The sequence below is a fragment of the Chlorocebus sabaeus genome, chromosome 5, assembly GCF_047675955.1.
Source record: "Chlorocebus sabaeus isolate Y175 chromosome 5, mChlSab1.0.hap1, whole genome shotgun sequence".
Taxonomy (NCBI): Eukaryota; Metazoa; Chordata; class Mammalia; order Primates; family Cercopithecidae; genus Chlorocebus; species Chlorocebus sabaeus.
Window position 1 is genome coordinate 10,105,627 of NC_132908.1, and position 25,762 is coordinate 10,131,388.

Genomic DNA, 25,762 nt, shown 5'->3' on the forward strand with positions numbered 1-25,762 from the left:
AGAAAGGAATCAGGACTTAATGATTTAGACAATTCTCAACCTGTCCAGATTGCAGAAGACTCTAGGAGGCTCACTGTCAGAAGAGTATGCAGAGAAAGTCAAGATTTTGGCTGGACACCCTTTTGCTAGTGCCTTGGAAGGATCAAATGTCTCAGTATCCAGTCACATAGAGGGCTCTTTGAAAACACTAAGCATAGGACTCTGTTTCAGCAGGAAGTTCCCCTGTTTAGGTTTAGCGTGTAGATCCTGGCCTCTTCTTTTAAGCTGCGGTTTCAATGACAGTTTACTTTTCAGAGTTCTTACAGTGCCATACTGCTTAGCTTCATTCTTCTGGCTCCACGGGGTGTCCCATTTAGCCCCTGCAGGTGCCACCTCAATCCCCAGTGCTGTTGGGTGGGAAATTCAGGAAAAGTTGGCCTATGGTCACTACCACTGCAATGGATTGGGCCTGCCATTGCCCCAGATGTCAGATGAGCACCCAACTGATAGTGCTGCTGTGGTGAACTGGGCCCCCTGATCCTGCAAGTATAGAATTGGGAGGTTAGCCACCACTGCTACAGGTTTGGGGCAACAGACAGGTGCCCGGCTTCCATGGCACCCAGTACATTTTTGTTCATGCTGTCCCTTGATCCTTTTGAATTAATGTACATATATATTTACATATATATAAAATGCTGCAACTTCTCAACCAAAGCTGAGAACACTGAATGTTTCAGCTTCAAGTTTTAAATAAACTCAGCAATTGGAAGAGCAAGTTAGCAATCTGAGTTATTTTTAGTCTTATTAGAAGTATAACAAAAGTAAAATTTTCTTAAGTTATTAGTTCCTAAAACTTAGTCTAATAGGAATATAGTGTTGTCTAAGTACCTGAACATTTGTTTTTCCTTCTTTCCATCCAAGCTAGGAAGTTGATGTATACCATCATTTTTATTTCTTCGGAGTTTTTAAAACTTCATTTTGGCAGGCAAATCACAAATAATGGTTATCAGCCATCGAAATACATGTGATTTAACTTATGTTTTGCCATATGTATGCAAGAATACTTTGAAAATCCTTATTTTGTTTGGAAGGATACGATTGGTAAAATTCCCCTCAACTGCTTTTTTCTCACGTATTTAATAGGTTGCAAATTCAGAGGCTATGATTTTGGATAAGAATCTGGAGTCAGTTAATAGTCCAGTTGAAAGGTCTTCTGTGAATTATGAGCCTTCTAACCCTTCAGAAAAAGGAAGTAAAAAAATTAATTTGTCACCAGATCAAAATAAGTCTGTTTCTGAAAGGTAGGTGTTTCTGCAAACATGCATAAATTTATCTAAATCTATAATAATGAATTTTTTCTTCATCACAGTTTTGGATCTTTATAATATTGATTATTCTTAACACTGACTCTTAAAATGTCCTATAGTTTTACTTTTACATATTATACTTCAGTTGTGGGGTTTTTTTTGGTTTTAGGGTTTTGTGGGTGTTTTTGAGATAGGGTCTCACTTTGTTGCCCAGGTTGGAGTATAGTGGTACAATCAAGGCTCACTGCAGCCTTGACCTCCTGGGCTCAAGTGATCTTCCACCTCAGCCTCCCAGGTAACTGGGACTACAGGTGTGCAATCACCATACTGGGCTAATTTTTTGTATTTTTTGTAGGGGCAGGGCTTCACCATGTTGCCCAGGCTGGTCTGGAACTCCTGGGCTCAGGCAATCTGCCTGCCTCTGCCTCTGCCTCCCAGAGTGCTGGGATTACAGGCGTGAGTCACTGCACCTGGGCCTATACTTGAGTTTTTAAAAAGAGGAAAACATAAAATCAAAGATAAGTAGATGGAATGATGGCCATTGTTTGAAGAACACCCTTTCCCACAAATAACTATGCGTACACAAGGAGGCTCTAAAACAAAGGAGAAGCATTACAGATCTAAACCATTTATGTTTGTGTTGGGGGATTTAACATGCAGTTGTGACCCTTCAGGAGATGCCCTAATATTCTGTAATATTGGGCCCACATTTTGTTTTAAGCCAGGAAGCCTCTGTGAAGGAGGCATTTAGTTGATGAAGGCAAGAGCCACATTTCAGTGACACTTTGTAGTGTGACCCCTTATTGATGCATGTGCTGAAACTCAAGTAACAAAAAATAAAAAGTGGTAGTGATGGAAGTGAAAAATACACCATTAAAATAGCACTTTATAGAAAAATATATCCAATTTAGCAGTGGTTTGTGTCTGTTATATGAACAAATCTATCTCATGTTCTATTCTGAAGGAAGAACCCTGGGATTTATAAAACTGAGGCAGCACTCTCAGCCCATGGTGAATGTGCGGATAGGTGTAACAAATGTGTAACTTGATTCTGATGGCTTTAATGGTGAGTTTTATAAAATATTTAAGCAAGAAATAACACCAACTTTAAGCAAATTCTTCCAAAGAATAGGAAAAAAGGGAACGTACTTCAGCTCATTTTATGAGACTAGCATAACCCTAATACAATTATAAAATCAATTTTAAAATTTTACAGAAATGGAAAATTACAGCCTGCTTTAAACCACAAAATAGATGCAGGTGTCCTAAACAAGATAACTAGTAAACCAAGTTGAATAGTCTACAAAAGTTGAGTTTGACTCAAGAGTATGGGAACCTTGGTTTAACAATTAAACATCAGTTCATGTGGCTGGGCGTGGTGGCTCATGCCTGTAATCCCAGCACTTTGGGAGGCTGAGGCAGGTGGATCACTTGAGGTCAGGAGTTTGAGACCAGCCTGACCAACATGGTGAAACTGCATCTACTAAAAAAAAAATTAAAAATTAAAAAATTGGCCAGGCACGGTGGCTCATGCCTGTAATCCCAGCTCTTTGGGAGGCCGAGGCGGGCAGACCACCTGAGGTCGGGAGTTCAAGACTAGCCTGACCAACATGGAGAAACCCTGTCTCTACTAAAAATACAAAATTAGGCCGGGTGCGGTGGCTCACGCCTGTAATCCCAGCACTTCAGGAGGCCAAGGTGGGTGGATCACGAGGTCAGGAGATCGAGACCATCCTGGCTAACACGGTGAAACCCCGTCTCTACTAAAAATACAAAAAATTAGCCAGGCATGGTGGTGGGCACCTATAGTCCCAGCTACTTGGGAGGCTGAGGCAGGAGAATGGCATGAACCTGGGAGGCGGAGCTTGCAGTGAGCCGGGATCGTGCCACTGCGCTCCAGCCTGGGCAACAGAGCTAGACTCCATCTCAAAAAGAAAAAAAAAATACAAAATTAGCTGGGCATGGTGGTGCATGCCTGTAATCCCAGCTACTCGGGAGGCTGACGCAGGAGAATTGCTTGAACCCAGGAGGCAGAGGTTGCAGTAAACTAAGATCACACCATTGCACTCCAGCCTGAGCAACAAGAGCAAAACTCTATCTCAAAGAAAAAAGCCGGGCATGGTAGCACGAACCTGCAGTCCCAGCTACTCGGCAGGCTGATGCAGGAGAATCGCTTGAACCCGGGAGGCAGAGGTTGCAGTGAGCTGAGATCACACCACTGCACTCCAGCCTGGGCAACAGAGTAAGACTGTGTCTCAAAAAATAAAATAAATAATGTGATTTGCCTGGAGAAAAACCATTATCAACTCACAACTCACTATAGATAGAGAACTTGATAAAATACCCATTTATGATTGAAATAAATTCTTGGCAAATTCAGAATAAGAGGTAACTTCTTTAATCTGACAAAAATTATCTACAAAAACCCTAACACAAATCTGATGGTGAAACATTGGAAGTGTTCCTTGGAGATACAAAAGAAAGACGCCTGCTGTCACCATTTTATATAACATACTGAATGTCTTAGCTAATGCAAGAATGCCAAAAAATCAGGGGAAAAAGAAAAATAGAAAGTATAGTATAGAAGGAACAATATTATTACTATTTTTGGGTGATTGGGGTGTGTATGTATGAAATCCAGTGAAGCCTACAGATTATTAAAATTAATAAGAGTAGAAGAAGATTGCTGAATTCGAATAAGAAATCTTTTGTATTCCTGTTGGGAATACAAGATAGAAACAATTAGGAAATAAAATTTTGGAAAAGCTGTAATACCATTATAGAAGCCCCAAAACATATCAGGTACCTGGGAATACATTTAAGAAGACAAACAATAGCTGAAGAAAACATAAAATGTTAGATATTAAAGAAAAATCAATTAAAAAGATACACTATATGATGTGGACAAAGGAGTATTATGTTTATAGAGTACAATTTCAGTCAGTATCTCAGTGTGTACTTTTATAGAACTTAACGTGATTCTAAAATGCAATGGGTTCAGAGCTCGAGATACTCTTTAATTAGAGAAACAAAATGGAAGGAATTTGCCATCAGATGTTAGGATATTACAAAGCTACAGTAATAGCAGAGTATGAGATGGGCATGTGCTGGACAAGTAGATCAGTGTAACAGTAGAGAGTCCAGAAACCCATGTATGTATGTACGTGTGATATGTGGTGGAGACTGTGTGGCAGTCAATCATTTGGGAAATGATTGACTTTTAGTAAATGGTATCATCTCGTTTGGCTGTTTATGTTGGGGGAAATAAGAAATTGGACCCCTATGTAAAGCTATAAAAACAAACTCATGTGGATTAAGGAACTAAAAATATCTAAAGGAAATTATAAAGCTTTTAGAATATGTATTATAAAGCTTTAGAATATTAGAATTATATTAGAATAGAATATTAGAATATTATAATTATAGAACTTTTAGAATATATAATGTCTTCATGAACTTGGGTAGGGAAAGATTTCTTAAGACATAAATGCCCTTGCCATAAAGGAAAAATGGATTAATTTTACTACATTAAAATTAGAAACTTCTTTTCTCAAAAGGCACTATAAAGATAGTGAGAAGACAGGCCATCCGAGTTGGAGAAGATACTCGCAGCACATATAACCTGTAGAGGACTAGTACGCAGAATATATATAAAGAACTTCACCAAGTCAATGAGTAAAAGCCAAATAATACAAAAGAAAAATGGGCAAAAGACTTGTGCATCCACTTCACAAAAGAGGAGTTCGAAATGGCCAATAAACATATGAAAAGGTGTTCATCTTCATTAGTAATCAGGGAAATGCAAATTAAAACCACAATGAGATAACATTTCATATCAGGTAAGGAAAAAATACATTTAAAAATCTGACTACTGGGTATTGATGAGGTTTTGAAATAAAGGAAGTTGTATTTAATATTTTGTTGTTGGGTGAGTAAATTGGTATAGTAGTCCAAAAGAAAATTGGCATTATCTGGAAATATGAAAGATATGAATAGCCTTTGACCTGGCAGTCCCATCTCTTGATATTCCCTAGTTAGAGGTATGCCTATTGCATGCTGATATGCCATAGAATATATGTATAGGAATGTTTATTAGCAGCATTTTTTATAATGGCCAAAAACTGAAAGCAAAGTGTCCATCTACAGTTGAAAAGGAAATTACAGTAAATCTATACAGTGGAATGTTGCACATGAATGAGAATGAAGGAACTGCAGTCACATGCAACAGTATGGATTATTCCCACAAAGTATGATTGGAAAGCAGACACAAAAGACCTGTATGATTCCATTTAAATGAAGTTCAAAAATAGCCATAAAACAAACTGTATGATTCAGGGATTCTAAGCTGCATAGTAAATCTAGAGAGTAAAACAAGGAGATTAGTACCACATATGCCATTTATGGTGAGGAAGTTTATGATACAGGATAGAGGCATATGGATTTCTGAAGTGCCGATAATTTAAAATTTACTTACCTGAATATGGCTGCATGGACACTAGCATTGTATTTAATCAGCAAAGTGATGTATGCTTAGTGTAATCTGACTGATGTGTGTGGATTTATAATTACAATCTTACTATCTGTTTTCTATTTGCCCAGTTTTATGGTCCTTTTCCTATGTATCTGTCTCTCTGTTTTAGCCATCTTTTGAATTAATCTTTTTTTCCATTCCCCATTACCTTGTTAATTTTACCGTTTTCATTATTCCTTTAGAAGTTATCCTAATGATATGTATTCTTTACTCATTGGAGTACTACTTCTGCTCTTTTATAGACTATGCTTGATCTTAGAATACTTCAGCTTTGTTTACTGTTTTCCCCATCTTATGTGTTTTTGTGCACTTCAATTTTACATTAAGTCCCAGAGGATGACTACTATGTACCATCATTGTTTAGAGTTACCCACATATTTTTGTTTTCTCTTGCCCATTTCTTCCTGTAGTTTCATCTTTCCATCTGGGCTCTTTTTTTTTTTTTTTTTTCCACATGAAGATCTCTATTTATTATTTCTTTTGCTTTTAGTTCTGCTTAGAAAAAAATGCCGTCAGTTTTTATCCGGAAATGACTTCATGTTGTCTTTATTTTTGAAGGGTATGTTAACTTGGGTATAGAATTATGGGTTGGCAGCTATTTTCTTTGAGCACTGTTATTTTCATCATATTGCTTTCTGACTTCTACTTCTGTTGAAATGTTTTAACATTTGTTTTGGTTTTGCTTTTTCGAAGATACGTCTCCAGCTGCTTTTAAGATATTCTACTTTGGTTTTCATCAATATACTATTAATATAAGATGTTAGGTGGTAGGGAGTATACTTGGCCCTTCTTGAATCTGTGGCTTGATACCTTTCATTGTCTTGGGAAAATTATTGATATTGCTTCAGATATTGCTTCTGGAGCATTCCATGTCTTCTATCTTACTGGTTTCTAATTATGTGCTTTTCTATATACTGCATCTGTTTTGCTCTAGATACTTTTGTATGGGTATCTTCAACTAACCTGTATTGTGTTCCAGCTTATTAATCTTAATCCTTTCTTTTACTTGATCCAAGTAGGTACTAAACTCATGTATTGAATTCTTAATTTCAATTTGTATATTTTTCAGTTCTTGGTTATTTTTCACAGATTCATATTCTCTGGTGAAATTCTTTACCTTGCCATCCATGTGTCAAACATTTTAGTCACTAAGATTTTCAGATCTATTTCTGACAACTCTCCTATCTGGGTCACTTTGAACTCTATTTGTGTTTGCTGTTTTACATCTTTGTCCTGTCTGTTAGGACAGTTGCTAATTTTGTGTTTGATTACTGGATATTATATATTGGAAATTGTAAAGGCTCTGAGAATGATGTCTTCCACTAGACTAGACTCACCCTGTACTCTGGAAAGCAGCAGAGAGACACAGCACCTGTGATGGATTTTAGATATGTCCACAAATTTTCAGTACCCCTCCTTTAAAATGTGGAGCCTAATTCCATCTTGGACTATACTTAGTGACTCACTTCTAATGCATAGAATATGGCACAAGTGACGTTATTTTAGTAGATCATAAAATACATTAGCTTCCTTGTTCTCTCTTAGATCACTTGCTCTGGAGCAAGTGACTATAGCACCTGCCAGCATCCTGACTGCAACCTCATGTGAAAACGTGAGCCAGAACCCCTGACTCCACGACTTCCTACTTATTTACCCACAGGAATTGAGATAATGAATGTTTGGATTTTTTTTTTTTTTTTTTTTTTTTTTTTTGAGACGGAGTCTGGCTCTGTCGCCCAGGCTGGAGTGCAGTGGCCGGATCTCAGCTCACTGCAAGCTCCGCCTCCCGGGTTTACGCCATTCTCCTGCCTCAGCCTCCCGAGTAGCTGGGACTACAGGCGCCGCCACCACGCCCGGCTAGTTTTTTGTATTTTTTAGTAGAGACGGGGTTTCACCGTGTTAGCCAGGATGGTCTCGATCTCCTGACCTCGTGATCCGCCCGTCTCGGCCTCCCAAAGTGCTGGGATTACAGGCTTGAGCCACCGCGCCCGGCCGCTGAATGTTTGGATTTTTAGGCCATTATGTTTTGGAGTAAATTATTATGTGGCAATAGAGATACAGTACAACATTTCAATCTATTCAGAAATTGAGCAGAACTGAGGCTGATCTGCAGATTTTATAAGACTTGGTGATTTCTTATTTTCCCCCATTCTTGTGTTACAGCCCTCTTGCCTGGGATATGGTCTGTGGCTCCCCTCCTATTGCTGGTCTTACATTCCAGTTCTTGGCTCCTTAATACCAGCCCTCTGTGATTTCAGTCACTTTTTGCTTGGTTTCATAGCATCCTGTGTGCCTGAGTTGACAAATTCCTTGAGAGAAGAACACTGGCCAAGTGTCTAGCTCACGTCTCTTGGATCTTGATCTCTCCAGTTACTGGTCTCTCAGGTTATGGCTGCCTCGACAACTTTCTAATGTCTTAAAATAGATATTTTTTTCCCCCAATTTTTCAGATTGCTTAAGTGTTGGGCTCCATCATAGCTGTTCTACATGTCATTCATGTACTTTTGTATACATTATCTATTTTTAAATTTTTAAAAACATTTAAGAAATAAAGGAACCCTTACAAAGGAAAAAAGACATATATTGTTCCCCCTGTTATTATCCTGGCTCTAGAGAAAACCAGATTTTATCATTGTTTTTTCTCATGCCCCAGGTATTGAAGGAATTAGTGCCACTGTTGTCTGTGTCTATAGTATGGCTGGATTTAGAAGTTTAAGCATTTTTGTTTTTAGAATCAAGAGGAAATGGGAAAGGCAATAACAACTGAGCTGCAGAAGCTCATAGAAGAGAAAGTTTATGGCCCAAAACACATGACAAAAATGAAACTTGCTTAAGTTGGAAGAAAATGCCTTTATATGCAATTACTTCCAAAGAGTAAGCAGCAGTGTCTAAGGCACCGAAGAGCAGACCATTTCACCAATACTGATTGAATAAAACATTAATATGGCCTAAAAAAATCTCACATTGAATTTCATGTGATAAAGAAATGTTTACAGAGATAGAAAGGGGGACAGGAAGGAGTTACGAGCTATAGTATCTTAAGAAAGTTACTGCTATTTTGCATGTGTTCCTCCATACTCGTTCTTTTGTTGCTATTGTTGTTGATGTTGTTGTTTGGGAGACGGAGTTTCGCTCTTTTTGCCCAGGCTGGAGTGCAATGGCACGATCTCAGCTCACTGCAACCTTCACCTCCCGGGTTTAGACGATTCTTCGGTCTCAGCCTCCTGAGTAGCTGAGATTACAGGCATGTGTTGCCACGCCCGGCTAATTTTGTGTTTTTAGTAGAGATGGGGTTTCACCATGTTGGCCAGGCTGCTCTTGAACTCGTCACCTCAGGTGATCCGCCTGCCTCAGCCTCCCAAAGTGCTGGAATTATAGGCGTGAGCCACCACGCCTGTCCATCCTACTCATTCTTTATTAAAATTTATTTAATCCTAATAATAAATGTATCCCTCTTTTACAGATGAGGAAATCAAAGCAGAGTTTCCTGCCCCAAAACACTCTAGTAGTAAATGGCAGAGCCTGAATTTGGATCTAAACATTCTGTCTTCAGAACCTATGCTCTTACCTACTACATAATAACAATGCCTGGAGAAATGAATTACTAATTTTAGACATAGAAATGTTTCTCCAAGGTAAACTACAAGTAGATAACATATGTTAGTCACACTCAGGCTTCCATAAAAATTACCAGTTTCCTCAGTTTTCCTCCCAGATGTGGTTCATTAAAAAAGAGCTGGGCCAGGCACAGTGGCTCACGCCTGTAATCCCAACACTTTGGGAGGCCGAGGCTCCTGAGCTCAGGAGTTTGACACCAGCCTGGGCAACACGGTGAAACCCCATCTCTACTAAAAACACAAAAAATTAGCTGGGTGTGGTGGGGTGTGCCTGTAGTCCCAGCTACTCGGGAGGCTGAGGCAGGAGAATTGCTTGAACCCAGGAGGTGGAGGTTGGAGTCACCTGAGATCGCGCCACTGCACTGCAGCCTGGGCGACAGAACGAGACTGCAGCCCAAAAACAAAAAAGGGCTTTCACTGGTAGCAGTTAGTTGAATAGTTTCATATCATTACATCAAAATCTAGTGGAATTCCAGTTAGACTGTAAGTTTGCCGTTTTACAAATGGATTTCTCAGGATAAGCATAAACAGCTTTATATACAGACATAATTTTAAAAATAAAGTTAGTTGACATGTAATATCTACTAAAAGCTGCATGAACAGTATATTAGCCTGATGAATTTTCACAAAGTGACAAATGACCCAGATTGAGAAACACCAATGGCATCCCAGCCTGCCTCATGCCTGTTCTCCTAGTCATCAGTCTTCTAACACCATAAATTGTTTTTGCTTTGTTTTTGCCTTTATAGAAATGGAATCATACTCAGTGAGCTCTTTTATGTCTTCTTTCATCCCACATTATGTGTTGTGAGATCCATCCGTGCTGTTGCTGTTCAGCAGTTTATTCATTGCTGTATAATATCGATCATATGAATATGCCACAATTGTGTAATATCTATCATATGAATGTGCCATAGTTAATCTGTTTAGTTCATGGCCATTTGGATTGTTTGCAGATTGGGGAAAGTATAAATGGTGCTGCTTTGAACATTCTTTTACATGTCTTTTGGTGAGTGTACGTATATACACTTCTGTTGGACATATGCCTAGAAGTGGAATTGCTAGGTCATAAGGTATGTGTATCTTGAGGTCTGATACCACCAACCAGTTTACCAAAGAAGTTGTACCAAGTTATACTCCCACTATAAGTACATGAGATTTTTGTTGCTGCATATCCTTGCCAACTCTTGGTGGTATCTCTTTCTTTTTAGCCATACTGGTGTATAGCATCACATTGTGGTTTTAATTTGTATTTCCTTCTAATAATGAAAATTAAGCAAATTTACATGTTAGCCATTTGGATATCTTCTTTTATGAAGATTTTTGCTTTGTCTTTTCAAGGTTTTTTTGACAGATACATTTATTATAAATACCTTTCCTGACCCAAAGTCATGTTGTTTCCCTGATGGTGTCTTTATATGAACCGACTGTACTTAATTTCAGTGTAGTCTTTTTTTCATAGACTGTATGCTTTTCTGATGAATGCTCCATCTGTTTTAACTGTTTTCTCCATCTTCCATATTTTTAAAATTATTAATCATAGTTGTTTTAATGCTCTTGTTTTAACTCCAGTATTTGGATCACCTGTGCATCTGTTTCTGTTGTTTTTCTGTCAGTTTCCTTTTGTTTGTTTGTTTGTTTGTTTTGGCATGCTTGATAGTTTCTGAAAAATTGTTGAGGCTCTAAGTGACGTCTTGCCATAAAACAAGGCTAATCCTCTGCTTGCCAAATAGAGTAGTGATCTGATCACCTAATCTACTCGGGGAATGGTATCACAAGCCTTGTAGTAATCTTGGTAGTAAGGCTCCTTCTACCTCTAGTTCATTCTGGTCTCTAAGACATAGCCTACCATGGATCCCATCTGAAAGTTCGGACTGTTTGCCAGGGCTCCTTCACCTTGGTGGGTCCCAAATATTATTATTTACCTCGTAAATATAGTGAGACTGCCAAAAATTCCTTCCTTTTTAAAGACTTTCTGTTCAGTTTCTTACACTCTCAAATAGCATTAATTGAAGTACTGTAGCTTCAACCAAAGAAAAATTAAGTGAAGGATTTTGAGATTGATAAAGTAGTTTAACTGTCATATAATGAACATCTGAGAAGAATTACTTAAAATTTTCTTACAGATTAGCAACGAAAATACAGCTATCAGTCTTTCATCCAATTTATGACTATTACTAGAAGCCAAAACTATATATAAAAGAAATTTGACAATTTAGAGGGTAAAAGTGGATAGAAAATCAAATTTTCTTTGTTGAGATGGATTCTCTCTCTGTCACCCAGGCTGGAGTGCAGTGGTGTAATCTTGGCTCACTGCAACCTTCACCTCCCGGGTTTAGGCGATTCTCCTGCCTCAGCCTCCTGAGTAGAGCTCCCACCACGCCTGGTAATTTTTTTTATTTTTAGCAGAGACGGGGTTTTGCCATGTTGTCCAGGCTGGTCTCGAACTCCTGACCTCAGGTGATCCACCCGCCTCAACCCCACAAAGTGCTGGGATTACAGGCTTGAGCCACGGCGCCCAGCCAAAAATCAAATATTCTCTTTTTTTTTGAGATGGAGTTTTGTTCTAGTTGCCCAGGCTAGAGTGCAATGTCACAATCTCAGCTCACCACAACCTCTGCCTCCCAGGTTTAAGCGATTCTCCTGCCTCAGCCTCCCAAGTAGCTGGGATTAAAGGCCTGTGCCACCACGCCCGACGAATTCTGTATTTTTTAGTAGAGATGAGGTTTCCCCATGTTGGTCAGGCTGGTTTCGACCTCTTGACCTCAGGTGATCCTCCCACCTCCACCTCCCAAAGTGCTGGGATTATAGGCTGAGCCACCGCGCCTGGCCCAAATCAAATATTCTTAATAAAATTTAGATTTAAATATTTGTGTTTCTTAGTTAGAAATAATGGCAAATGTTAGAGTCCCATGGAGAAATGTGATACTTAAAAAGTTGTTGAATTTCTGTTTTTTTTAAATCTGCATGGAAAACTGTTGAGCATGAACTGAAAAATGAACATGATTTTTGCCTCTCCCCATGCAGTCAACAGCTACAGGAACTGACATTTTCCTGTAAACAAGGCAAATCAGGCTAAAAAAAATTGTTTTCAGATATTGTTCAACCAGGAGTTCAGGATCATGATTGGTAAAACGAATGAAATGAACTCTACCATCCAGCTTACTGCCTGGAGGCATTTTCCAGGTCAAGAGCAGGGATGGAGGAGGGATTCCAAATAGAGCCTTGTGGTCTTGCTGAGTTTAGGTCAGAGATTGGAGAGTCTGGGTTGGCTAGAAGTTATGAGGTGGAACAGTGAAGAGAAAAAAATTCAGATAGAGCTCTGAAGATCTGCAAAGGGTCCTTGAAATATTGGTTGAATACAGATCTGCATGCAAAGGATGAAACTACGAGAGACTTGGGAAAGAACTATTGGAAAGAAGGCCAAGTGATTGATTCCTAGAAGTCATACATCTTGTTTTCCCTCTGGCTAGGAGGATTGGGAACATTTTGCTTTCCCCTTGGCTAAAATGAAGAAAATTTGTAATCAGAAGTAACAGGTAGGGTCCACAGATAGGGATTGGTTTAGTGGGGCTCAATTAGTCCCAGAGACTGCAAAGAATCTATACACAGAAAAGCCAAAAGCAAGCTTCAAAGGAATCAGGCTAATCCTAAGTAATTTAATTGCATGCCAGAACAAAGTCTAACACTCTTTTGAAGGAATGGAACAACATCCATTACCCAACAGCATAAATTTTACAATATCTGACATCTAATGAGAAATTCCCAGGCACGCAACATAGCAAAAAAAAAAAAAAAAAAAAATGACTTATTAACAAGGAGAAGAATGAAGTGATCTACCTAGAAATAATTTGGACTTAGCAGACGACATAGAAGAGCTATTGCCAATATATCAGTGAAATAGGTATAGAAAATGTTCAGCCTAAAGCATGGAAAGGAAAAAGACCAAAAAAACAATGAACAGAGCATCAGAGACCTATGGAACAGTATCAAGGAGTCTAATACACATATTATTGGAGTATCACTAAGGCAGGGGCTGAGCAAATGTTTGAAGATACAATGTCTGAAAATTTTCCGTAGTTGATGCAAACTCTCAATCCATAAATGAAAAAAAAGTTAAATTCAAGCAGAAGAAACATAAAAGCATACAAAACCACATCATCAGATTGCTGAAAGTCAATGAGGAAGGGAAAATTTTAAAAAGTAGCCACACAAAAGACACATCACATACAAAGGAACAGAAAGTCTGACCAACATGGAGAAACCATGTCTCTACTAAAAATACAAAATTAGCCTGGCATTGTGGCGCATGCCTGTAATCCCAGCTACTCGGGAGGCTGAGGCAGGAGAATCAGTTTGAATCCAGGAGGCAGAGGTTGCGGTGAGCCAAGATCGTGCCACTGCACTCCAGCCTGGGCAACAAGAGCGAAACACCATCTCAAAAAAAAAAAAAAAAAGGAACAAAAAGTAGAATGGCACCAGACTTCATGCTGTAAGCTGTGCAAACTAGAAGACATCTCTAAAATTGAGATCATAGATACTTCTAAAGTATTGAAAGGTTAAAAAAAAAAAAAAAAGTCCATTCAGAATTCTATATGCAGTGAAAATATGTTTCCAAAGTGTAGGGGGAAGACAGACTTTTTAAGCCAAAAAAGGTGAGAAGAATACATCAACAGACCTACACTACAAGAAATTTTGGAGGAGATTTTTCAGGCAAAAGGAAAATAGTATTAAGTAGAAATTTGGATCTGTATAAAGTAATATAGACTGACAGACATTGTAAATATGTAGACAAATAGAAAATATTTTTGTTTCTAAATAGTGTATACACACACACTGTATATGGAAACACTACATCCTATATATGTACAATATATAGTTTAGAAATTATATATATGCACACACACAAGAAACAATTGGAATTTGAAATTTAAAATGGATACCATTTACAATAACTTCAGAGAACATAATATATTTAGGAACAAACCAAAACTACCTAACCTAAAACTACAAAGTATTACGAAATTAAAGGAGATCTGAATAAGTGGTGAGATATATATGCAACTTTCATGAATTCATTAAGATATTACTTCACCCCAAATTGTATATCTATCAATGCCTCAGCCATTTTTGTAGAAAGTAACAAACTAGTTAAAAACTTAAGGCCAGGTGTGATGGCTTACACCTATAATCCCAGAACTTTGGGAGGCCAAGGCAGGAGGATCACTTGATGTCAAGAGTTCAAGACCAGCCTGGCCAACGTAAAAAACATTTAAAATTTTTTTTTTTTGTTTAAAGTTAGCCAGGCCTGGTGACACACTCTGTCTTCCCAGCTACTTAGGAGGCTGAGGTGAGAGGATCCTTTGAGCCCAGGAGGTCTAGACTTCAGCAAGATACATTTGCACCACTGCACTCCAGCCTGGGAGACAGAGCAAGAGTTCATCTCTTAAAATAAAACATTTTATATACATTGAAAATGCAGAGACCTAGAAGATGAAAACAATGTTGGGAAAGAACAAACTTACTACACTATCTTTGTTCAAGACTTAACTATAAAGCTGTATGTAGTATTAAGACAGTGTTGTTGGCATAGAGATAGGCATGTTGGCCAATGGACACACTAGAGAATACACATGCAGTTCATTGGTTTACGACAAAGGTACCGACGTAGTTTAACAGGAAAAGATGTCTTTTTCAACAAATGTTGCTGGAATAGAGGGAAAAGTGAACCTCAGCTCTTACATCATACCATAAACAAAAATTAACTCAAAATGGATCATACACCTAAGTACAAACAGTAAAAATATAAGATGTCTGCAAGAAAATGGTATAATTGGACTGGGCACGGTGGCTCATGCCTGTAATCCCACCACTTTGGGAGGCCAAGGTGGGCGGCTCACCTGAGGTCAGGACTTCAAGAGCAGCCTGACCAACATGGTGAAACCCTGTCTCTATTAAAAATATAAAAGCCGGGCGTGGTGGCATATGCCTATAATCCCAGCTACTCAAGAGGCTGAGGCAGGAGAGTCACTTGAACCCAGGAGGCAGAGGTTTCAGTGAGTCCAAGATTGCGCCATTGCGCGTGGGGGACAAGAGCAAAACTCCATCTCAAAAAAACAAAGAAGTCACTCACAAAAGAACAGGGTCAAAATGGCTTGAAATATTCTATAACCATAGGCAGCATCATTTATCATCATTGCCTCAGTTAAATTTGTGGTCAATATTGCTACTGGAGAGATACAGGAGCAGTTCTTTTTAAAATAATTTTCTTTGTTATAGTTTTCTACCTTTAGGAGTCCAGGTGTCTTTATGGGTCTTAATAGATTTCCATCATTAAATGATGTTTCATTTTTATAGAAGCAAGTATATATGCTCAAATTAATTTATATGTTTTATACATTTATGTGCATTGTATATTTATGTGTATTTTGAGTCATTGTGAAGGACCCATAAAATGTAGTAGGGATCTAATTACTGGATTTTTATGAACCTTTGGTCATATAACTGAATCAGTAATAAATGGAGTTTTTTTGGGTATTTGGTTTTAGCATTTCTATTTGCCCCCACGATTGTTCAATTAAAACATTATGAAATGTTAAGTTAGAGGACTCCTAACCACTAATTGCATGTTTAAGCCTGATAATGCATGTTTAGTTTTTGTTTTTAATTTCTTTTTATCATTTTAGTAACAATGATGATGTTATGTTGATTTCTGTGGAAAGGCCTAATTTGACAACTCCAATTACATCAAATCCAACAGGTATCTTATAGCTGATTAGAATATGATCTTAGAATATGATCTATCAAGTTAGAAGGCCTTAAATCAATGTTTGCTTAAAAGTGAAAAATTGAATAATATCTTTTAATAAAATGAAAAATTTAAATGTACTCTCATATGTTCTAACTTATATCATGGTTAATATTACCTAAATGAATGATTCCTTAATGTAATTGAGATTTCATTTTAACCTTCTGTTTTATCAGTTTATGGCCTTTTTGTTTCTTTTACATGTTTAATGACTTTATAAGTTGTAAAACTACTTATTTTTAATCGTTTGCCCTGACCTTTTGTTGATAGTAGTGATGATTTGTTTTTTGTCTTTTTATTTTTTATTTATTAAGTTATCTTATAGTCAACTTAAGATTTAAAGTTTTTTGTCAGTCTGGGTGTGGTGGCTCATGCCTGTAATCCCAGCACTTTGGGAGGACAAGGCAGGCAGATCACCTGAGGTCAGGAGTTCAAGACCAGCCTGGCCAACAAAGTGAAACCCCATCTGTATTAAAAATATAAAAATTAGCCAGGCGTGGTGGCATGTACCTGTAATCCCAGCTACTCGGGAGACTGAGGCAGGAGAATTGCTTGAACCTGGGAGGCGGAGACTGCAGTGAGCTGAGATCATGCTACTGCTCTCCAGCCTGGGCGACAGAGCAAGACTCTGTCTCAAAAAAAAAAAATTAACCTTACATTTCCAATGATAACATTTCTGTCTCTCAAAAATAGCCATCTTGTTTGGCTCATAATTTCTTATCCAAAATTCCCCATTTTCATTTCATTTTCTACTATGTTAGAGTATTTGCATCATAATTTTAAAGCTTATAGCTACTTACTTGTCCCCACAGTTTGTACTGTTAAGATTGTGAATCAGAGAATTAGAAAGGATGTTAATCATTTATCTTAGGCTTCCTACTGGTTCCAGGAAGGGCGCTTCTCAGCCATGTCAGGCAGTTGTAGTCTAAAGATACTGTGAATTAAAAGTGCGTGCATTTCCAAGTGTATTTTCTCATGCAAATTTCTAGGTAGAAGGATTTTCAAAAAAAGAGTTACTAATATAGTTGCAAAGTTACAGAAAGAAAAAATGGTTTGACCCAAAATTACATATTTTAAAAAAAATTCATTCAGTCTTTGGAATAGGTAAAGTTAATTGAGTAACTTTTTATCACTATATAATTAACAGCTAATTAGCATCCCCATTATTTTGTTTTAGCATTCATATTTCACAAAGCCCATAAATATTGTGTAATCAATTTGTCAAATGTCTCATTTCTTTCAGATACCAGAAAAACTACGTCAGGAAATTCTAGCAGTTCTCCTAATGCTGACGTTACGGTAAGTAAGAAATACTAACTCTGAATATTGTTCATTTAAACATGTTAGTTCTACGAACTTTAGTGTTTGCTACATGTTGGATGATTTAGTCCAGCTTACACATTGAAAAGCAGACAGCTAATGATAAGCATAATTCATAACGATACTCATTTACCAAATTCATTTACGTTCTCCTTAGTCTTATTCTCAGAACCATATAGTATTTTATAAGAACTTTTTAATAGTAGAGTTAAACCACAGGAGACTTAGAGATGTTCCATCTCTAGTTTCTGAATGGTAATTTGAAATTACCATTTAAAATTGCCATTTAAAATTACCAAATGTTTAAGTTTTTAAAAACATTTTCAGCTATTGAGGCAAAGCTTTATTATTTACAATTTTTTTAGGCGGTACAGAAGAAACTTGATTTTATAATTGATTTGACAAAAGAAGGCCTGTCCAACTGCAATACAGGTAAAATGATTTTTTAGATCTTTCTTTTGTAAAAAGGAGGGAAGGGTAACAACTCACAATGCACTGGGCTTACTTATGAAGTTTGTTTTAATATGTTAGTGTGCAGATGTTTATATCTCTATGCAGTTTTAGCACATGTGCAGATTCATGTAACTGCCATCACAGTCAAAGTACAGAACCTATAGCCACAAGGCTCCTTCATGCTACCCCTTTATACTCACACCTTGTTTCTGCCCCAATCCCTGGCAAACACCAATCTGTTCTGTACTATAACTGTTATTTCACAAATTTATATAAATTTGGTAATGCAATATGTGTTCTTCTGAGATTGACTTCTTCCACTCAGCATAATTCTGAGGGTCATCCACATTGTTGTGTATCAGTAGTGTGGTCCTCTTTACTGCCAAGAGTAGCCCATGGTGTGGATGCATCATAATTTGTTTATTCATAAACCCACTGAAAGACATCTGGCGTGTTGGGGACTTTTACAAATGTCTTTTCTTCCTGTGGTACATACTTTTTTCCCTAACCACAACAATAGCTACTGAGAGGACGCACGGAGAGACAGAAACTGGGGTATAACATGAAAATGTAGAGGGAGAGTAACAACAGTGTCTTTCACAGATTTAAGGAAAAAGAAGCGAAATACAATCATGGGGCTGGGGATCAGTTATAAGGTCTCATTCAAATTTAATGAGAAGTATAAACTCACATATCCAAGATGTTTAATAAACTCCAGGATAAACGCAAAAGAAGTCATACCAAGACATATCATAGTCAAGTTCCTGAAATCCAGTGATAAAGAGAAAAGTGAAGATACAATGTGGGTGAAAGAACAGAGAATTCACAGGTTTCTAGGCTAGAACAACGCAAGCCAAAAGACAATTGAATGACTTTATTAAAAGGCTGGAGGAAAATAACTATCAACCTGTAATTCTTTATCTAGAAAATATCTTTCAAAAAGGAAAGCAACTTTGGGAGGTCAGGTCAGGAGGATGGCTTGAGGCCAGGAGTTTGAGACCAGCCTAGGCAACATAACGAAACCCCATCTCTACAAAAATAAGAATAAAGCAAAAATAAAATTTTTCAGATCAACAAAATGCGTTGCCAGCAGACCTTTGCTCTCAGAAATAAAGGAAGTTCTTCAAGTGATAGTAAAAGATACCAGATAGAAAGCAGATCTACATAAAGGAATAAAAGTGTATTATAGAATGTATATAGAAGTCAGTAGATGAAAACAGTAGTGCAAAAGATAGTCACAGGATTGAAAGTATGCTGTTATAAGGCTCTTGAGTGGTGTCATGTTGTTTGAAGCTAGAGATATATATGGTAATGCCTAGAGCAACAGTTTTTTCTTTTACATAGAAGTAAAGCTAAAAAACCAGTAGTGGAGATAAACGGAATTTTTAAAATACCCAATCTAAGAAGCCAGAAAAAAATAAAAAGTAAGAGAAAAAAACAGCAGAGAAAGAACAAACAAGACTAATAGAGAACAAAAGGCAAAATGATCAATTTAAACCTGACCACACTGATAATAAATATAAATGGTCCAAACACTCCATTGAAAAGCATTGTTAGACTGGAGAACAATACAAGTCTCAACTGTGATTACAAGAGATGTACTTTAAAAAGGAAATAAACATTAATTGGGTTGGAATGAAAGTCTTGTCTTGTCTCTTATTATCATAAAGTTGAGCTTCTATTGCAGTCTGTTTTAATTTGCCAAGGGCCTATTGACTTACTGCCTTGAAAGAAGGAATATTATTTACAAGAAATTATATTTGCTAGGATATTTTAAATATTCAGCTGTTGGCTAAAAATTTAAAGGTTATTTGTATTAGTTCTTAACCTACAGATAATTTTACAAATCTGTCTCTTAAAGCTAGTACAAAAGAGCTGAACAGACTCTCTAAAATAATAAACTCATTAATTCTTCTAGGAAGGTTTTTGTGAAAATACCAGTAAATAAGGGACTAACTGAAACAACAGTACAGAATCTTGTTCATCTTTGTCAAAAGAAAAATACAAGTAAAAGAAATTTCATATGGAGGATTCATAAAGTGTATTAGTTATATCATAGGATATAAAGGATCTAAAATGGTTTTTACTGCTTAATTCTGGGATTTTTAGCTACCCAGCTTTCATACTTTCCAATATAAACCCCCTTTTATTAACCATCCCTGTATTTACTCTCCCCAGTTGTGTGTGTGTGTGTGTGTTTTAACTTTATGTTCTGGTGTACATGTGCAGGACGTGCAGGTTTGTTACATAGGTAAATGTGTGCCATGGTAGTTTGCTGCACCTATCAATCCATCACCTATATGTTAAGCCTGGCATGCATTAACTATTTTTCCTGATGTTCTGTCCACCCCCCGCCCTCCCGCAACAGGCCTAGTGTGTGTTGTTCCCCTCCCTATGTCGATGTGTTCTCATTGTTTAGCTTCCACTTATAAGTGAGAACATGTGGTGTTTAGTTTTCTGTTCCTGCATTACTTTGCTGAGGATAATGGCTTCTAGCTCCATCCATGTCCCTGCAAAGAACAGGATCTCATTTCTTTTTATGGCTGCATAGTATTCCATGTGTATATGCACCACATTTTCTTTAGGCTATCATGGATGGGCTTTTGGGTTGATTCCATGTCTTTGCTATTGTGAATAGTGCTGCAATTAACATATACATGCATGTATCTTTATAGTAGGATGATTAATATTCCTTTGGGTATATACCCAGTAATGAGACTGCTAGGCCAAATGACAATTTTATGATGAAATCATCAAAAGCAATTGCAACAAAAGCAAAAATTGACAAATGGGATCTAATGAAAGAGCCTCTGTACCGCAGAAGAAACTGTCATCAGCAGACAGACAACCTATAGAATGGGAGAAAATTTTTGCAGACTATCTGACAAAGGTCTAATATCCAGAATCTACAAGGAACTTAAGCAAATTTACAAGAAAAGCAACCCCATTAAAAAGTGGGCAAAGGGCCGGGCGCGGTGGCTCAAGCCTGTAAATCCCAGCACTTTGGGAGGCCAAGACGGGCGGATCACGAGGTCAGGAGATCGAGACCATCCTGGCTAACATGGTGAAACCCTGTCTCTACTAAAAAAATACAAAAAAACTAGCCGGCCGAGGTGGCGGGCGCCTGTAGTCCCAGCTACTCGGGAGGCTGAGGCAGGAGAATGTCATAAACCCGGGAGGCGGAGCTTGCAGCGAGCTGAGATCCGGCCACTGCACTCCAGCCTGGGCGACAGAGCGAGACTCCGTCTCAGAAAAAAAGTGGGCAAAGGACATGAACAGACATTTCTCTAAAGAAGATGTACATTTGGCCAACAAACATGAAAAAAAGCTCAACATCACTGATCGTCAGAGAAATGCAAATCAAAACCACAGTGAGATACCATCTCATGCCTGTCAGAATGGCGATTATTAAAGTCAAAAAACAACAGATGCTGGCGAGGATATGGAGAAATAGGAATGCATTTACACTGTTGGTGGGACTGTAAATTAGTTCCACCATTGTGAAAGACAGTCTCAGTGATTTAGAACTGAAAATACTTTGTTTGTTTGTTTGTTTTTTTGAGACAGTCTCGCTCTGTCCTCTGTCACCCAGGCTAGAATGCAGTGGCTTGATCTCAGCTCACTTCAACCTCCACCTCCCAGGTTTAAGCAATTCTCCTGTGTCAGCCTCCCGAGTAGCTGGGACTACAGGCATGCACCACCACGCCCGGCTAATTTTGTATTTTCAGTAGAGGTGGGATTTTACCATGTTGCCCAGGCTGATTTGGAACTTCTGACCTCAAGTCATCTGTGTCCTAAAGTGCTGGGATGACAGGCATGAGCCTCTACGCCCAGCCTCCCCAGTTGTGAGTTTCAAGTGAGGGACAGTATGAGGGTTGTAGTATTTGAGTTTAGGTTGAGAATTAAGAATATGGTGGTTGTTAGGATAATATATGTAATTAAGTAGAGGATTGTGACGGTTGGATTGTATATTAACATTGTTATTCAGCCTATGTGGGTGATTGAGGAGTACCCTATAATTTTGCATAATTGTGTTTGATTAAGGCCTCCTCAACTGCCCGCCATAATAGATAGGGTTGAGAGGGTTAGGAGGATATGGGTGTTGATTGATGGGTGAATTTGGTATATAATTGAGATGGGGGCTAGCCAGCTTCTTTTAACCCTCCTTCCCCTCTTCTTTTCCCCACTCCACATTTTATACCTAATTCCTTCCAGATGAGCACAGACCTCATTAGTTGAGATTTCTTTAATCCCAACCCACATGATTTTTAGTTTGAATTCCTAAAACTTGGGTATAGATTATAAATGGCTCTGTGTTTGAACATCTTTGTTGGCCTAACAAGAAAATTTGCCTCTAAGATCATTGATCAGAGGTCTCTGTCCCATGTGTAAACATATCTGGCTCCCAGTTACACAATGTCTAAAGTGTTTAAGCGGAATTTTTATCAGCCTAAAATTTTCTGTTTGGTACCTCTGTATCTTGAACTTTAACTAAAAGTGTATCTTCATAATTCAGTTTTATAATTTTAATTCACATTTAATTATCACCAAAGATGTAAACTATATCTTAAAGGCTATGGAATTGATTATTGCAGATAAAATTTACTTCTTAAACTTTGTGTTGTTCACAGAAAGTCCAGTATCACCCCTGGAGTCACATTCGAAAGCTGTTTCAAACTCAAAAGAAACAACCCCATTGGCACAAAATGCAGCCCAGGTACTGATTCAGAGTGCTCTGTAAGGGATATTTATTCCAGATTGAGTGGGAAGTACCTATTTTACTCTTGAGGAAACATTTGGGTCACATTTCAGCTTAGAAAACAATTTAATATGCTGTTGTTAATGTACTTATTTATACAATTAAAATCATTCAGTTGAGTTTTACAGAAGCTACAGAAATTAAAACAAATACTTTTTTTAAATTGAACAAATTGGAAAAGAAGCAATAGCCATTGATGAGGATGGGAGGAAAAGGGTGTTCTCATACACTGACACTTTTTTTCTTTTTTTTGACACCACATCTTGCCCAGACTATACCGAATCTTGCCCTGTCGCCCAGGCTATAGTGCGGTGGTGTGATCATGGCTCACTGCAACCTCTACCTCCTGGGTTCAAGTGAGTCCCCTGCCTCAGCCTCCCAAGTAGCTGGAATTACAGGCGTGCACCACCACGCCCAGCTAATTTTTGTATTTTTAGTAGAGACAGGGTTTCACAATGTTGGCCAGGCTGGTCTCAAACTCCTGACCTCAGGTGAGGCAACGCACCCAGCCACGCTGACACTTTTCATGTAAATTAGTACAGTGTTTGAGAATGCAATTTGGAAATGAGATGGAATATTTATCCCACATGTCTGGAACCTAACCCATTCTGGATTATTGACATTCCAGGGTGTAGAAATCTTAAATCCAAAAGAGGATTATGCTTAAAGGACTGGATCCAGCCTCACATATTATTGAAATATCCTTTTATTATTTTGATAAATGGATTTAAGAATGGGAAGTATGTATTTCTACAACTGCAATTGACCACTTTAAAAGCTATACTTTCTTACAATTGTGTTTTTAGGTTCCTGAGTCCTTTGAGCAGCTGCCACCTCTCCCAGAACCACCAGCACCACTACCTGAATTAGTAGACAAAACCCGAGACACACTTCCTCCCCAGAAGCCTGAGCTCAAAGTGAAACGGGTTTTCAGACCAAATGGCATTGCCCTGACTTGGAATATAACCAAAATCAATCCCAAGTGCGCTCCTGTAGAAAGCTACCACCTCTTCCTGTGTCATGAGAACTCTAATAATAAATTAATTTGGAAGAAGATTGGAGAAATTAAAGCTTTACCACTCCCCATGGCCTGTACTTTATCTCAGTTTTTAGCTTCCAACAGATACTATTTTACTGTCCAGTCAAAAGATATTTTTGGACGATATGGACCATTCTGTGATATAAAATCTGTCCCTGGGTTTTCTGAAAATCTTACCTAAAAGCGAGGTCTTTAATAATTATATATTATACTACTTTTTTTTTCATATTTGTTTACAATGTTACTGTAATACTATTTGCCGTTGTAAAAGGCCAGCTTAGATTGTGAGCCCTTTCTATTGGGACAGTCCTCTTGTATATGTTGTTAAGTGGCCAGTAATTTGATGAATTTCTGGTTTGTATTAAATATGTCCTTCCAATGAATAAGTTCTAAAACATATGCTGTCTTGGTCGCGTGTTGCTGAGGTGTGTTGTGAACAATACCTTTGGTGACTGGAACTGCTGCTTCTATCGGAAGACCTAGGATACAAGCAGCCACTGTTTCCTCCATTAATAATCAGCTTTTAGTGACCTGCTGTGGTCAGCATAGCTACAGGAAAAGTCAGCCCTTGACTGAGGGCCAGATCATCCCTGGAGTGCACCTCTACCAAGATTTTATGAAAAGATGACATGTTGGACTGCATAATACAAATTAATATAAAAATTAAAATTTTTTTTTATTCTCCCAGGTTCAAGCAATCCTCCGGTGTCAGCCTCCCGAGTAGCTGGGACTACAGTAGCTTGCCACCACGCCCAGCTAATTTATTTTTAGTAGAGATGAGGTTTCACCTTGTTGGTCAGGCTGGTCTCAAACTCCTGACCTCAGGGGATCCACCCGCCTTGGCCTCCCAAAGTGCTGGGATTACAGGCATGAGCCACCACACCTGGCCAAAAACTAAAAGATTTTATGAAAAGAAATGGCTTCCCATTCTATTCAGCTTCTAAGTGGGCTATTCATTTGTGCCCCTCCTCTTTTTTGTTTTGTTTTGCACTATGTCAATCATTTGGGGAAAAAGCCTGGAGGTCTTTCCTGAATCTGTTTGTAGACATAATAAAATGTGTGCTGTGTACACAAAAACATAATAGTATCTCTCATGAAAGCATTACCCAACCTACTGTTTGAGTTGAGAATGGATTTGTCCACCTTAGATGTGAGGCTTTAGTTTGCTGATTTCCTAAATGCTATCCTTTGATCATTTCCTGGCTGCCATCCCAATACTAAGGGGCTCAGATGTGTCTTGTGGCCACCTCTTCCTGAGAAGAGGTGGAGCTATGACAAGTACAAGCAGACCAAGAAACTCTGAACAGGACCCAATGGAGGCAAACTTGAGAAAATAACTGGGATGATAAAAAATAAAAATAATCCCAACTGTTCGAAAGTTCGAAAGAGGGGCATTCTTTCCTGGTACATGGTGAAAGTTCAGGCTCCAGAGGCTCAAAACAGGGAATGGTTTTCCTTGGCATTTTGTAAATGCTCTCACATCTGCAGTAATAAAGCTGTTATTTTCTGCAGTCTTCTATGTCTTTATTTTTAAGAAAATGACTGATTCATGAGAGGAACTGCCCTGTGGGTTCCCATTTCCTGCTCAGAGCCACACTGGGTGAAGATTTCACCCTGGGATTGTCATGGACTAGACATTCACTCACTGTGAAGCCCAAAGACGCAGCCCATAAACAAGATTTTGGTACCCATCACCAAGTGAACCTACATCTGCAACCACTGGGCCATGTGGAAAGATGATCGATGCTCAAGTCTCTAGCAAATGAGCCCCTATGATCAAAGGAGGAGGGAGAATGGCTGACAGCAAACATCTTAGAGGTGGTACCTCAGAAAGCATTACTGTTTTGCCTTTTGGAGAGGCAGGGGCAAGATCAACTGTTTGTTCATTTGTTTTTGAGATAGGATCTCTGTTACCCAGGCCAGAGTGCAGTGGCACCACCATCAGTGCC

General features: G+C 38.3%; 1 protein-coding gene across 5 annotated transcripts in view; it reads left to right on the forward strand.

Annotated features, from left to right (window-relative positions):
• ATF7IP2 (activating transcription factor 7 interacting protein 2) overlaps window positions 1-25,327 on the forward strand; it is a 92,846-nt gene extending 67,519 nt beyond the window's left edge. For all 5 annotated transcript variants that reach the window (XM_073015167.1, XM_007985447.3, XM_073015168.1 and 2 more), the window contains 6 exons: window positions 1,123-1,280; window positions 16,121-16,194; window positions 17,486-17,541; window positions 17,928-17,994; window positions 22,647-22,732; window positions 23,581-25,327. In XM_073015167.1, the coding sequence (XP_072871268.1) occupies window positions 1,123-1,280; window positions 16,121-16,194; window positions 17,486-17,541; window positions 17,928-17,994; window positions 22,647-22,732; window positions 23,581-23,994 (855 nt within the window). In that variant the 3' untranslated portion in view covers window positions 23,995-25,327. The remainder of the gene's footprint in view (window positions 1-1,122; window positions 1,281-16,120; window positions 16,195-17,485; window positions 17,542-17,927; window positions 17,995-22,646; window positions 22,733-23,580) is intronic.
• The last annotated feature ends 435 nt before the right edge of the window (window positions 25,328-25,762 follow it).